Source organism: Mauremys mutica, chromosome 1, assembly GCF_020497125.1.
Source record: "Mauremys mutica isolate MM-2020 ecotype Southern chromosome 1, ASM2049712v1, whole genome shotgun sequence".
Lineage (NCBI taxonomy): Eukaryota > Metazoa > Chordata > Testudines > Geoemydidae > Mauremys > Mauremys mutica.
Genome location: NC_059072.1, coordinates 324,509,525 through 324,523,591, shown reverse-complemented (window position 1 = coordinate 324,523,591; position 14,067 = coordinate 324,509,525). Strand labels below are relative to the sequence as shown.

At 41.2% G+C, this 14,067-nt stretch overlaps 1 protein-coding gene across 3 annotated transcripts in view; it reads left to right on the top strand.

Annotated features, from left to right (window-relative positions):
* The window catches only part of IFT88 (intraflagellar transport 88), a 79,751-nt gene that overhangs the window by 18,557 nt on the left and 47,127 nt on the right, over positions 1-14,067 (top strand). For all 3 annotated transcript variants that reach the window (XM_045017792.1, XM_045017782.1, XM_045017772.1), the window contains exons 10-15: positions 420-522; positions 1,422-1,536; positions 1,637-1,868; positions 4,177-4,247; positions 6,316-6,402; positions 11,777-11,876. In XM_045017792.1, the coding sequence (XP_044873727.1) occupies positions 420-522; positions 1,422-1,536; positions 1,637-1,868; positions 4,177-4,247; positions 6,316-6,402; positions 11,777-11,876 (708 nt within the window). The remainder of the gene's footprint in view (positions 1-419; positions 523-1,421; positions 1,537-1,636; positions 1,869-4,176; positions 4,248-6,315; positions 6,403-11,776; positions 11,877-14,067) is intronic.

Below are 14,067 nucleotides of genomic sequence, written 5' to 3'. Positions count from 1 at the left end.
AAAGTCCAAAACTGTTCAAAACTGATAAAAGGAAATACTTTTTCACCCAATACACAATTAGAGCATGGAACACATTACTACAAGATACATTTGCAGATTTAAAAAATCCCTGTTTTACGTTTATCCTATGTGTTCTCCACAGCTTATGTACAGACATTTAGGATGCAAAATGTTTGCTACCTCTTCTTTAGATAATTGGGAAAATGGGAAGTATGCGAGAGACAAGGTGGGTGAGGTAGTATATTTTATTGGACCAACTTCTGTTGGTGAAAGAGCTACATGGTCAACAAATATATTAAAGCATCTTTCTATCTATTTTGTATATTGAAATTTTTCTAATGGCTGCATTGATTCATATTGGTTACTTTTTGAGAAAGAGATGTGGTTATGTTATGTATTCTCTTCCCCCCTCCCCCCAGGTTCTTTTCAACTTGGCAAGCCAATATTCTGCTAATGAAATGTATGCTGAAGCACTAAATACATATCAAGTCATAGTGAAAAATAAGATGTTCAGCAACGGAGGTAAGTTACACACCAAAATGCCTGATACTGATGGCAATGTGTTCACTAACCAGCTATTTGACTTCACTTGTGAGATGCTGAGCACCTCCTGAGTGCCCTCAACTCCCAGGGAAGCCAGTCAAAATTGACAGCAACCACCACCTTGTAATGTCAGACCCCATGTCCTTGAATGATTTGATGTGGTTTTGTTCTCCAGCTAATCCAAAAAGTGTTCACTTTCCAACCAAAGTACAAGTCCAGATTAAACAAAAAAAATCCTTTGCCTTCCTTTATCACTGCTGATGCAGGGTTGGTCAGTACCAACAGTAGTTTTCCCTTCCTAGCCTGAACAGTGCAGTAGTCCTTTCCATCATTGTCTGCCCTGGTTTTCCCCTGTTGATTCTGAAGTGAACGGGAGGTTCCTTCCCATCCTATGGAAGCCCAGCCATGGGCCCCAAATTAGGAAGCTAACACTTCCCATCCTGAACCCTCTGTGCCACATGCTTCATTCCCTTCTCCCCACCCTCTCCAGTTTCCTTCTGTATCTTGCCTATCTCTAGGTCTCTTCCCAGACCCCCTCCTGGTCTGCTTCCCCAAACTTCCTCAGCAGAGAACACTACAGCAAATCCTGTCTCATCCCTGATCTCCTAGACTGAGTAAGAAGTTTGTTTTATACAGTCCTTTCTTTCCTAGAATTCCTTGCTGTCTCTCCTTGAATTCTCTCCATTCTGAGTGGAAGTCAGGAACAGGCTGTTTTGGACCATGCCTTAGCTTAAAGGGCCAATAGACCCTGATACAACTACTGATACATGAAAAAGGTGCTTCTGCAGTCTCACTGGCTCAAAGTTTGCATGAAGAGGGATGATATGAATATTTTTAGAAGGTTGGCACATAGGTCATTCACTTTACTTTTGTGATAGGCAGACTGAAGGTGAATATGGCAAACATTTATTTAAAACAACGAAACTATTCAAAAGCTATCAAATTCTACCGCATGGCTCTAGATCAGATTCCAAGTGTCCATAAAGAAATGAGGTAAGTTTATATTGTAGAAGTTTTGAAATTCCTTTTGTTTTGTATATACAGTAGAACATATGATTTGAAAATATTACTTAACAATGATTTCTTTAATTAGGATTAAAATAATGCAGAACATTGGAGTTGCATTTATTAAAACTGGCCAATACACTGATGGCATTTGTTCTTTTGAACACATAATGAGTACATCTCCAAACCTGAAAGCAGGCTTCAACCTGATCCTTTGTTATTTTGCCATTGGAGACCGTGAACAAATGAAAAAAGCTTTCCAAAAGCTGATCACTGTTCCACTGGAAATTGATTATGACGACAAATATATTTCACCAAATGTAAGTATGAACTAAGCAAAATCTACAAATTTTATTTGCAGCGGGAAAATTTTGAATGTTGAGGAAAAAGAATCTGTTGTATATGTGTACGTACATGTCTGTGTAAACATACACACATGATGGTGTGATGTTTTACCAGCATGAGTTGAGAATGGCAGTACTACTCACTAGTGATGGTACTCTTGAAAACATTACCAAAATGTTTTTTCTAGAAAATGTGACATACATAAAATATGTGGTTGTGTGTTGTAGTATGGAGTTGGCACTCATTTGGGATGACTTCCTGTTTTGCCACTTTTATTTATAAAACATTTACATAAAATACTTGTGTTTAAAATAATAAAAATGACAAATCAATGAGTAAGTTATGCAAGTCATCTCAAATGAGTGCCAGTAAAGCCTATAATATCATAGCACACATTATACAGAAAAACAATTTTATTAAAGTTTTACAGAGGATTTGGTTTTGGTTCATTTTAGTTTATTGGAACTATTTTTTTTAAATATTCCTCCACCAATAAAGCTAGGCATCCTTGTACCATGAGACCAACTGTTCATGATTCTTAGATAAGAAAAAATAACTAATAAACTTAAGACACCTCTTAAAATAGCCTAAAATATATTGTTTGTCCTGCACTGCCGCTCAGCATAATTTGGAATAAAATTCCACTTTTGGTAGAAAAAAAGAAACTTTTTGTGACAGGTTGATTTAGGGGGGAAGAGGAATCTTTTTTCTAATCTACTTAGAAGTTGACATTTTAGAAGTAATTCTAGACAGCTGGATTAATGGGCAGAATGCAAATGAATGCTCAAAGACAAATCAAATTCATCTGTCACACACAGTGATGTGGATTGCTTGGTAAACTGGGCATAAGCAAACCTTGTGTGTTTCAATGTGGCCAAAACGTTAAGTCATTTCTAGGAATAAAGACTGTAGGCCATATTAAGAGGATGGAAGGGCGCTATCCTGGGAACCAGTGACTCTGGAAAACACTTGAGGATCACAGTAAAATCAGCTGAACATGAGCTCCCATTGTGATGCTATGTCCAAAAGAGCTAATGCAATATTTGGATGTGTAAACAGAAGAATATCAAGGGCGGGGGGATTATACTCCTGCATTTGGCACTGGTGTGACTGCCCCTGGAATAGTGTGTCCAGTTCTGACATACACAATTCAAGGAGCTCTATCTATTTAGCTTATCAAAGAGAAGGTTAAGGGATGATCAAATCACTGTCTATAAGCACCTACATGACGAGCAGAAATTTGATGATAAAAGACTCTTCAGTCTGTCAGACAAAGGTGTATAGCAAGATCCCATGTCTGGAAGTTGAAGCTAGACAAGTTCAGACTAGAAATAAATGCAGATTTTTAACAATAAGGGTAATTAGTCACTGGAACAACTTATCCAGGGTTGTGGTGGATTCTCCCTCTCTAGAAAATTTTAAATTAAGATTGCATGTTTTTCTAAAGGAGATACTGTAGTTCAAACAGGAATTAATTGTTGGAAATCCTATGGCCTGTGTTATACAGGAGGTCAGGCTAGATGATCGCAGTAGTCTCTTCTGGTTTTATAATCTATGTATTGATGAGAGATCCTCCACAAATACATGGAGTGTGTGTGTCTGTGTGTACGTACACACAGACACACACTTGTTTTTTAGATATGCTGTGTGTGAGACTGACACAAGGGACTGACTTCATGATTTAATAGACTCGAGAGATGGAAAAGACCCATGATTATGTATAATCATAGAACCTGAAGACTGAAAATATCTATTACTTGATGTAGTCAGACTCTCTGTCTACCTTGCTGAATTGGGACCTCTGTGCAGCACTAAGCATGTGCCTAATTTTAAGCATGAGAGTCGTCCCTTGCTGTCAATGGGACGACTCACATGCTTATGTGCCTTGCTGAGTCAGGGCCATAGATTTGATACACAGAGTACTATAGTTGGTAACCTATGTGGTTAACATGTAATGTGATCCACATACAATAGCAGACAAACAGTATAAGGGTACTAGTCACAAATGTAATTATTTTTAATTTTGTAATTAGAATTTGTTAACCACAAACAATAGTTCATTATTTCAAAGGTCAGAGGATATCAACCTATAAAATGGTAAATAAATAATATTTTGTATGTAAGTTCTTTGAAAAATGCCAGTCTAATTGTTCAATTGAAATAAGCCTTTTAAAAAATGTATAGTGTGTAATATGTCTGTGGCTTCTTATACTCTGTGTTAATGTACATATATGGCTGTACCATATATATAAATATACATTTCCGTAACTTATTTTTTTTTAGGATGATCCACATACTAACCTATTGATTGAAGCCATTAAAAATGACCAATTAAGGCAAATGGAACGTGAAAGGTAATGCTGGAAACATAGGTCCCTATCCATTCCAAATCTGCCTCTGTAGTTGCTAGCATATGGAAATTGACACCAGCTTTCCAAGCTGCAAAGCCTGAGAGCTATTCCCAGGGGTGAAAGTAGAAATAGGGACTTACCGGTATGGGGCTGGGTTGGGGCCGGCTCTGGCCCCTGGAAGGAGCGGGACCTCGGGCAGAAGGGGCGGGGATGAGGGGGGGTCAGAGCCAGCCCCGGCCCGCCCTGTACCGGTAAGTGCCCTCCTCCTCCCCCGCCAGGGTAGCAGCAGCAGCCGGGGGTTCTGGCAGCAGTTTAAAGGGCACGGCCACTGCTACCGCCCCTTGCCCTTTAAACCGCTGCCGGAGCCCCCGGCTGCTGCTGCTATCCCAGGGCTCTGGCAATGGGGCTCCGGGGGCTATTTAAAGGCCCGGGGCACTACTCCAGGGGCTAGTTAAAGGGCCCAGGACTCCCCTGCTTCTACCGCCTCAGCCCTTTAAATAGCCACCAGAGCCCTGGAGTAGCAGCGGCGGGGCTCCGGCGGCTATTTAAAGGGCCCAGGGCAGTAGAGGCAGCAGGAGCCCTGGCCCTTTAAATAACCCCTGGAGTCCCACCATTACTCCAGAGCTCCGGCAGCAGGGCTCTGGTGGCAATTTAAAGGGCTTGGGGCTCTAGCCGCTGCTGGGAGATCCAGGCCCTTTAAATTGCTGCCTGGGGAAGCCGGGCTGCCCAGGTACGGTGCACCGGCTGTTGCCGATATGCTGTACTGGCTTACTTTCACCTCTGGCTATTCCTTATTCTGGATGGGATGGCTTTAAAATACTACATAAATTCCCTAGTAATGACTGTTGGGCTTGTGAAAGTGTCAGGAGAAATACTAGATATGCTAAAACAGGTGGGCAATTTTTGGCCTGGTTGGCTGAAAAATAGCCAGGGAATAAGATTTTAAGGGACCTTCAGAAACCAATCTTGTGTCCTTGGCTAACAGCTCCATTCTGAAGCTCAGCCAAGTAGAACAAAGGGCCCCATTATTCTGAAGATTTCTTCCACTTCCTAACTGTTATTTAGGAACTCGGGAGGTATTTGGTTTAAAATAAAAAAGCAAAGGGAGAAAAATCTGGCCCTGGGTCACAGTCCTGTGTATCCCTAGGGAGTGGAATAGGGAAGACAGACAAATGGAGGAGAAGAAGTTACAAAACACTTGTTTATGTGAGTTCCCCATCAGTGAAGTACACTGCTCAGGTGTGGGGGGAGGGCTTTTTTAATTTTCTGAGCCCTGTGCAAAAAGCACACTAGATTGCATATGAGTATGTTAGACCACTGCAAAGCATCCAGCATATGTGGCCTGCTGGCACTGGAAGATAATATAAATGTTAGTCTTTAGGGATATTGTACAGTGCAGCTGGGAGCAAGCCTCCCAGTCCGGGTAAGACTGACTTGTACCAGCAGGGATGAAGCTAGTGTGCTAAAAATAGCAGCAGAGACTCAGGCGGTTCTGAGGTCAGGTGGCTAACCTGACCTCAGAACCGTGGGTTTGGTGGGCTTGAGAGCCCAAGCTGTCACCTGAACTACAAAGTCCACACTGCTATTTTTAGCATGCTATCGCAAGCCCCGCTAGCATGAGTCTACCTGGATAGAAGGCTCACTGTCAGCTGCAGTATAAACATACCTTATGGGGCCTTTATTATTCTGAGATATTGTATTATCAGATCTTCTTTCTGTATTATAAATCGTTATGCTCCAATTCATATGCTAGGATAGGATTGTTGTGTAATGATATATTTTAGTGACTAACCTCTCTCTTGGATTTATGCAAGTCTCACAAAACTTCTGGCCTTAGGAAATACTGTAGCATTACTAGCTACCTAATCTATATATTACTCATTGAAAGATGTAATATTATCCTTAAATCATACTATTATTTTACTGATGTTTTGATTAAACAATAATATAGATGTTGCTCAGACTTAGTTGGTGAATAGCGATTCAAGGCACAGGGTAAGGTAACTAAGTTTTTGATGTTTTCGTATATACTTTTTCTAAACACTGATATATATCTATTTTAATTCCTAAGGAAAGGCCTGGCAGAAAAATATATCATGACAGCTGCAAAATTGATTGCACCAGCGATTGAAACCTCCTTTGCCATAGGCTATGACTGGTAGGAGACAGTTTTCTTCAGTTTAACTGCATGCCAATTTCTGTCCATAATCATAAAACCAAGTTCACAAATGTAGAAACCTAGGAAACATAACATTAGAATTGTGCTTCTTGAACAAAGCACCCAAAGTACTTTCAGTCAGCTTTGATAGCAATGCCTTGGGAAAAAAAAAAGAGAAATATTGTGCTTTATCCATCTACAAAACAATTTAATTACATCACAGACCATAGAAACTCAAATGTCAGTCATATAGTTATTGAGCTGCTTTACAACTGTTTACATTCATACAAAGTACTCATTCAAGAATCTTGCAAATTCCTGATTAGAGGATAGCTCAGTGGCTTGAGCACTGGCCTGCTAAACCCAGAGTTGTGAATTCAGTCCTTGAGGGGCCATTTAAGGAACTGGGGTAAAAATCTGTCTGGGGATTGGCCCTGCTTTGAGCAGGGGGTTGGACTAGATGACCTCCTGAGGTCCCTTCTAACCCTGATATTCTATGATTCTAAATCACATACAGAAGACAATTGTTCTGTACTCTTCATTAAAGGTCTGAACATGACATGCTGAAGATATACAGTGTCTTACTCTTCTGATGCTAATGACTTCACGCAAGATCAGGGCCTCTGGTTCCATGTGCAAACCAATTGTTTAAATGTTATGTAACTGTTCTGCCAGTCAGAGTTGGCAGCAACAAAGGCTGTGTTCAGAATCTAAGGGTTCCTTTTCAACAATACAACACACAGCCGGCTCAAGCCCCCACCCAGTGACCTGGAACAATTACACACCACCCCCTGGGTGCCTCTAAGCCCTGGTCTACACACAGCCCCTGGTTCGAACTAGGGTACGCGAATTCAGCTACGTGAATAACGTAGCTGAATTCGAACTACCCTAGTTCGAATGACTTACCGTCCGGACGCCGCGGAAGCGAACTCCACGGCTCCAAGGTCGACTCCGGCAACTCCTCCTGCCGCGGTGGAGTACCGGAGTCGACCGCGGCGCTTCCGGAGTTCGAACTATCGCGTCTAGATCAGATGCGATAGTTCGAACTCCGAGAAGTCGAACTCGCCGCGTCGACCCAGCGGGTAAGTATAGACGTGGCCTAAGAGGCAGTACTTCCCCTCTTGCAAGCACGGAGTCTGAGTGTAGCAAAAAAACTTTTAATAAAAGGGGGGAAGTAACTCTGCATTAATTTGGGAAAACACCATAAACTTGAACCATGAGCAAAAGACCCACTCCCAAGTAAGTTGGGCAGTGTCCTTTTTGCCTGAGGTTCTTAAGTCCCAACAACTAAAAGTCCCTTTTAACATACCCTTCCCTTCTCTGCAACCCACTGTGCAGTTGTTGTCCTTGGTCAATGCAGACCCAGAGTTCACAGGTGCATCTGCAGGATTCACCTCTCACCCTGGTTGGAGGAGGAGAGTAAGAAGGCACCTTTCTCACTCTGTTACCCAGGCTCTCACTCACCCCTCCTCTTCACCAGCAACCATGCTTCTCCACCAGCTGTGGTCTTCAGGCCACCACACAGCTCTCAATGAATTCAGCTGTTAGCGCAGGAGCCTCACTACTGGTGCACACTGGGCAGTCTCTTGAATCAGAGACACTTTCCCAAAGCAGGTCTAAGCATTAGACCTAGATACCAGTGATTTCAGCTCTGTGTGTGCAACAAGACTCTCACTTCAGTCTAAATTAGTTCCTGTATTACACAGTGGAGAGAGGAAGGGTTAAATGGTATCTAAGACCCTTACATAGGGCCCACACCACCTGGTACACATACTTGTCCCCACCCTCTCTCAACTCATTGGGCTTTGGAACCCATGTCCCCTGCCTGATGAGTGCTGTTCAGTTGAAGATGAGTTCCCTCATTCAGTGTATGCCTAGTACAGTTTTGCTGCCCTTGATTCACACAACAAGGATAACAACCTTTTATTACTCCTGCCCTAATAACAAGGAGAATGGGGATCCAACACTAGCCAAAAGTGATCATTTGAGCAAGCAGTCCTGTCATGCTGAACACCTAGGCAGGGTGGGTGTGCCCATGCAAATTAGATTAGCTCCTGAAGTCATTTTCCACAGCTCATCACTAGATGTCAGGGGAGAGCTCATTCATACTCTGCTTACATCATTAGACAGAACTATTTTGGCTCCATTTATAAACCTTATGTGCCTAGCTCATTCTATTAGAACATTTGCGTGACAAGTGTAAAAGTTAACATGGTGATAAAGCAGCTCATTAGCATCAGAGATGTGTATATATATTAATATATTAAACTAAAGTTTTTCTGGTACACATAATACTCAAGAAAATAAGATAGTATATAAATGCTCTACATGGAGAGAGTAAGATATTAGGGTGCCTTCTCAAAATGCAGTTTGAATTCTAGGTTTCTGATGTTTGAAGGGCTTATTGTTTGTTTATTTAACTCTAATATTCATGAAAGATAATATGCTCTCAAACCACTGATATGTGCCTACAGCTTCAGCTTCACCTGAGGAAGTTTTTGTGTTGAATTTCCTTAGTATTTGAAATAGTTGTAACAAGGAAGTGAAGGAAGCTTGTTGAGGAAAAAGGGCTTTTCCCTACTCATTTCTCCTGCCCATAAAAATGAAAATAAGTTACCACTCTTAATGACTTATGAATATACACAAGCAAAGGAAAATTTTCAAGACTTGCAGATCCTACAATTACATTTTGTTAATACACCTATGTATAGATAACTTAAAATAACCTCTTACAGTAAAAGAGTGTTTAGTCCACTGAAGCCCACAATGTGGTGTTTGATGATTAAATAATAGATAGAATCATATTATTTCCCTAGTGTAGTTGCTCTGGCTTCTTAGACTTTAAACAAATATGTTTGGAGAGGAGTGGCTTCTTGTTAGCAAGTCAAATTTGCTTCCTGTGGATCTGGTGTTGTGTTCAAAGGAAGCAAAAGAATAGATTCATTTATTCATTATGCATTGTCTGTGCGTACATGTAGGTGTATATAAATACATATACAGTTATCTTTTAGTTTTCATTCAGCTTTCCTTGTGCTGCTTCTATTCACAAAATACTTGCCATGAAATAATGAAAAAAAGTTATTCTTTATATCTAATAACTTACAACAAAGTTATGGACATTCACTTAATGGCTAATTAAATGATTAGACACATTAGATGGGTTTGTGTATATTGGGGCAGATTCACTCGTATGCTCTGGCAGCCTTCCCCAACTCCCAACCACACAAAGATGTTGAAAATATAGCTTAACCAGACAGTTGAATTTTCAGCTACTTTCCATTGAGTTCATGGCATATTACAGGTATCTGTGCTTAATCAGATTAATTTTCTTTAGAGAAATAAAGTAGACATGAATATTATGTACATTTCTTATGTTACTGAGGTGTCTCAAACTTCAGTTAAAAAGAAGTACATGCAACTCATGAGACTATTGTCTGATCTTCCTCCCCTGAGGGATCGATGGAGTATTCAGGTCTGTCTATATCTTTTGGTTAAAAAGGTTTTAACACTGGCCATCAAAGTATCTCTGGCCTCTTCTCTCATAGCAGACTGTTTTGTAATGTTTTCAGTACAATCCTTTTCCTCTGATACCAAGAGGTGTCAGGAGACTTTGGCTGTGGAGAGGTGATTCACATGCCAAACAGATTATAGCTAAGGCTGTTTTATTCACAGGTATTTTTAGTAAAAGTCATGGACAGGTCACAGGCAGTAAACAAAAATTCACGGCCCGTGACCTGTCCATGACTTGTATTGTATACCCCTAACTAAAACTTGGGCTGCGGGTGCTCTGACGGAGTGGTCCAGGGGCACTGTAGGTGCTGGAGGGGAAGTGGGCAGCAGTGTGTGGCCCGAGACCCTTGCTGGTGCTGCGCGGTGGGAGGGTTAGCAGGGCTGGAAGGCTCCATATCCGGTTCCGCGCAGCTCCCCGAGAGCGGCCAGCATGTCCCTGCAGTTCTTGGGGGGGGAGGGGGAGGCCGGGGGGCTTCACAAGCTGCCCCTGCCATGAGCGTCAGCTCAGCAGCTCCCATTAGCTGGGAACTGCAGCCAATGGGAGCTGTGGGGGTGGTTCCTGCAGGCAGGGGCAGCGCACAGAGCCTCCTGTCCCCTTGGCCTAGGAGCTGCAAGGACATGCCAGCCGCTTCCGGGGAGCCCCCCTGAGGTAAGTGCTGCCCCGCACCCCAAAGCTCTGCCCCAGCCCTGAGCCCCCTCCCACACCAAAACTGCTGCTGGCCCGGGGTGGGCCAAGCCGGGGTGGGTGCACCAGACTCTGCAAAAGCCATGGAGGTCACAGAAAGCCACAGAATCCATGACTTCCGTGATAGATACGCAGCCTTAATTATAGCATCTGCTGGGTTTGATGATGAAAAGTTATTTAACAAGGCCCTCAGAAGGCAGTAGCCAAACCTGCAGTAATAAAAAAGCATTCACTTCCAGCTCCTAAGGAAAATGAGAGATTCCAGAGACAATACCAGAGAGGGGTTTCTTTAATTAATTTAAGTCCAGACCGTCTAGAAGATCAAACTGTTTATATAATAAAGATCTTGGTCCATATCACCAGTTCTTTCCAGAACATGCCACCCTAATAAAGCCCAAAGAACTGCCGACTGGAAGAGAGTGTTTTAATGGATGGGAAGCTATGAAAGTTCAGTTCCATGTCAGCTTTCTTTTCCTGGTACTGCTGCATAATAAGACTGCCCTAGAGGGCACGAACAGGAAGACGGGATGATTGTTCAGCATCTTGAAGCTGGAGGCTTGGGCTAAATAAGCTGGATTCTAGAGATGATGGTGTCACACTCACAAGAGGGGTTGAGCTGAGGTCAGGCATGAATAATTTATAACTAAAAAGACCCTTCTGAGGGTTGTTCTGAGAGATGTTTGAAAATGAACTTTAAATGTGTTGCCAGACTCAGGCTCTACTGTAGTGTGGCTGGTGCTATATTATAATGTCTGAGAATATCCCTAGAGATTTTTTTGTAATTCACTTTCTCATACAGTACACATTTACTACACAACCTCTGGGACATGTATACCATTTCTAATTAATTTATCCAACCAATACATATTTATTTTTAGGGGTTATGTCATTGTAGTACCCAGGGACCAAACTATAGATGTGTCCCAAGCTTTGTACAGTTTTACCATTACCAGTTCTTTCATAGAATCCAAAAAGCCAAATTTGATTAAATTTGAACTGTTCTTTAAAACACTTTTGATGTATGGAAACACTATATGTGTCTGCAAACAGGGGGCTACGTAACATAGCAGAGAAACTTCCTCTAGATAACTAATTAGTAGCACACATGAGTTGAAGTGACATTAATGCAGATACTTACTATAAATAATAATTATTTCTGTGGATTCCTTTTTGTTGTAGGTGTGTTGAAGTAGTAAAAGCTTCCCACTATGTAGAGTTAGCCAATGACCTGGAAATAAATAAAGCAATTACATATTTGAGGCAAAAGGACTTCTATCAGGTATCGTACTTTTTAAAAAACATGTTTATGAATATTGTATTGACAGAGGCATCTGAGGATATGTCTACAATGTGACTGGGAGTAGACAAACTCGTGCTAGTTAGTGCACAAAATAGTACTATGGATGTTGTGACAAGCAGTGGCTCAAGCTAACCAGCCAAGCTTGGGCCCAGAAGTTTGACAGCCTTGGACGCAAGTTGCTAGCCAGAACCCCCCTGCCTATGCTGCAATGTCCACACTTCTATTTTTAGTGTACTAGCTCTGTTCATGCTAGTGCGCGTTTGGCTACCTGGACTGGGAGGCGCACTCCCAACTCCAGTGTAGTGTAGACATACTTTATAAAGCAGCAAGGCCATATTTTTCCAGCAAGAGCTTTGCCTTAAATAGTCTCTCAGATTCTTGATAACAGTGTTGATATTGGTCTTTATTAGAATAATTCTACAAAAAACATTGATTGGGGAGGGCTTTACCTACATTAAATTTGTCTGTTGTCACAGGAGGGAGTTATTAGACCAGAGTATGAGCAGATGCACTTGCTATTATATTATTGCTTGTAGTATTGTAACAATGATACCCTTCCTCCATTCCTGCATATGTACTATTGCACCCCATTAGGGTACTGTAATCTGTGTCAGAACTGCAGTCCATCTTCTTGTCCTTCCATGCAGGCACAAACTTAGGAAATATAGAGGTAAGGCAGTGGCCCCAAGAATTAAATACTAACATGTTTAAAAAGGAAGAGCATGAGTATAGTCTTTCCATACTTAAAATAGACTTTTGGTGGTAGAGAGAGAGGGGTGTATGTCTTTACTATATTTTTAAATTAATTCTACTGGGACAAAAAAAAGTGACCCTAAAATACATGTATTTTAACAATAAAGGGCTTTAGGGGTCACCTTTCTGTTTGTTTGGTATTCTGAGGCCTTGTCCATCCTCAAAGTAGCACTGGTTTAACTAAAACCAGTTTTTAAATGATTTAGTTAAACCAGTGCAAATGCGTGTGTGGACTCTCAGATTTAAACCTGGCTTATTGTTACATTAATTCCTAACTGAATTATGCTAAACTAAATAGAAACCAGTTTTAAATTAATATAAAAGTGTCCACTAGGGAGTTTGCACTGATTTAACTAAATCAATTAAAAAACTCACCTTTAGTTAAACCCTTGCAACTTTGTATGTACACAAGGCCTTACTAACTAAACTATAGGAAAAGTATATAGAAAGAGTACAGCTCCCGACTGGCTTAGAATTGTTATCTTTGTTACCCTGTCTTCTCTGCCCCCACCGAGACCAACTTGTCTCTTCTACCTGGTATGTCTTGTCTTTTAGACTGTAAGGTAGGGTAAGGGCTGTCATTTAATATGTGTTTGTACAACACCTAGCACAATGGTACCCTGGTCTGACTGGCTTATAGGTTCTACTACAATAGAACTTTTAAATAATAATATAGGAACCTCTAAAAACATACTACTTTTTTTTAAATAGAAAGTGTTCCCCAAAGCACTTAGGTACTTTTGATTCCGGGGCTATGTTAGTACCTACACAGATACTTCTGTGGTCTCCATCACCATAGTGTCTGTCTGAGCATCTCACAAATATTAATTACTTTATCATAGCAACATCTCTGTGAAGTGCGGAAGTAGTAGCATCCCCATTTTACAGATGGGGAACTGAGGCATAGAGGTATTAAATGACTTGTCCAGAGTCACACAGGTTGATGATAGAACTGGTATTTGAACCCCATTGTCCTGAATCTGGTGTGTTAACCACAAGACCACCCTTTCTGCAGACCAACTCCAATTAAAAAAAAAAGTAGTGATTAATTTTGGGTGGGCAGTGCCTTGTATATATGTTCTAAGCCTGTCCTTCCAGTGGAACTACCAGGGAGGGGTAGGATAAGCCACCGTTTTTCTAGTGCTGACACTAGTATTACAGGTGGGTTGCACATGGTTGTGTATGAGCCAATAATGGGGCATGTGCACGAATTGTCTTGAATATATAGATACAGCCAGATAAAGTTATACTCACTCAGAACATTAATATATTAATATGCAATATTCACAAGATAGGTATATTCAAATGCTTCATCATCCCATTTGATTTTACAGTATGCTTTGTACTCTTTTGTAGTATAGAACGGGATCATTTAAAAATTTTGAAGGACAAATATACTCTGTTTTGTTTGGATGTT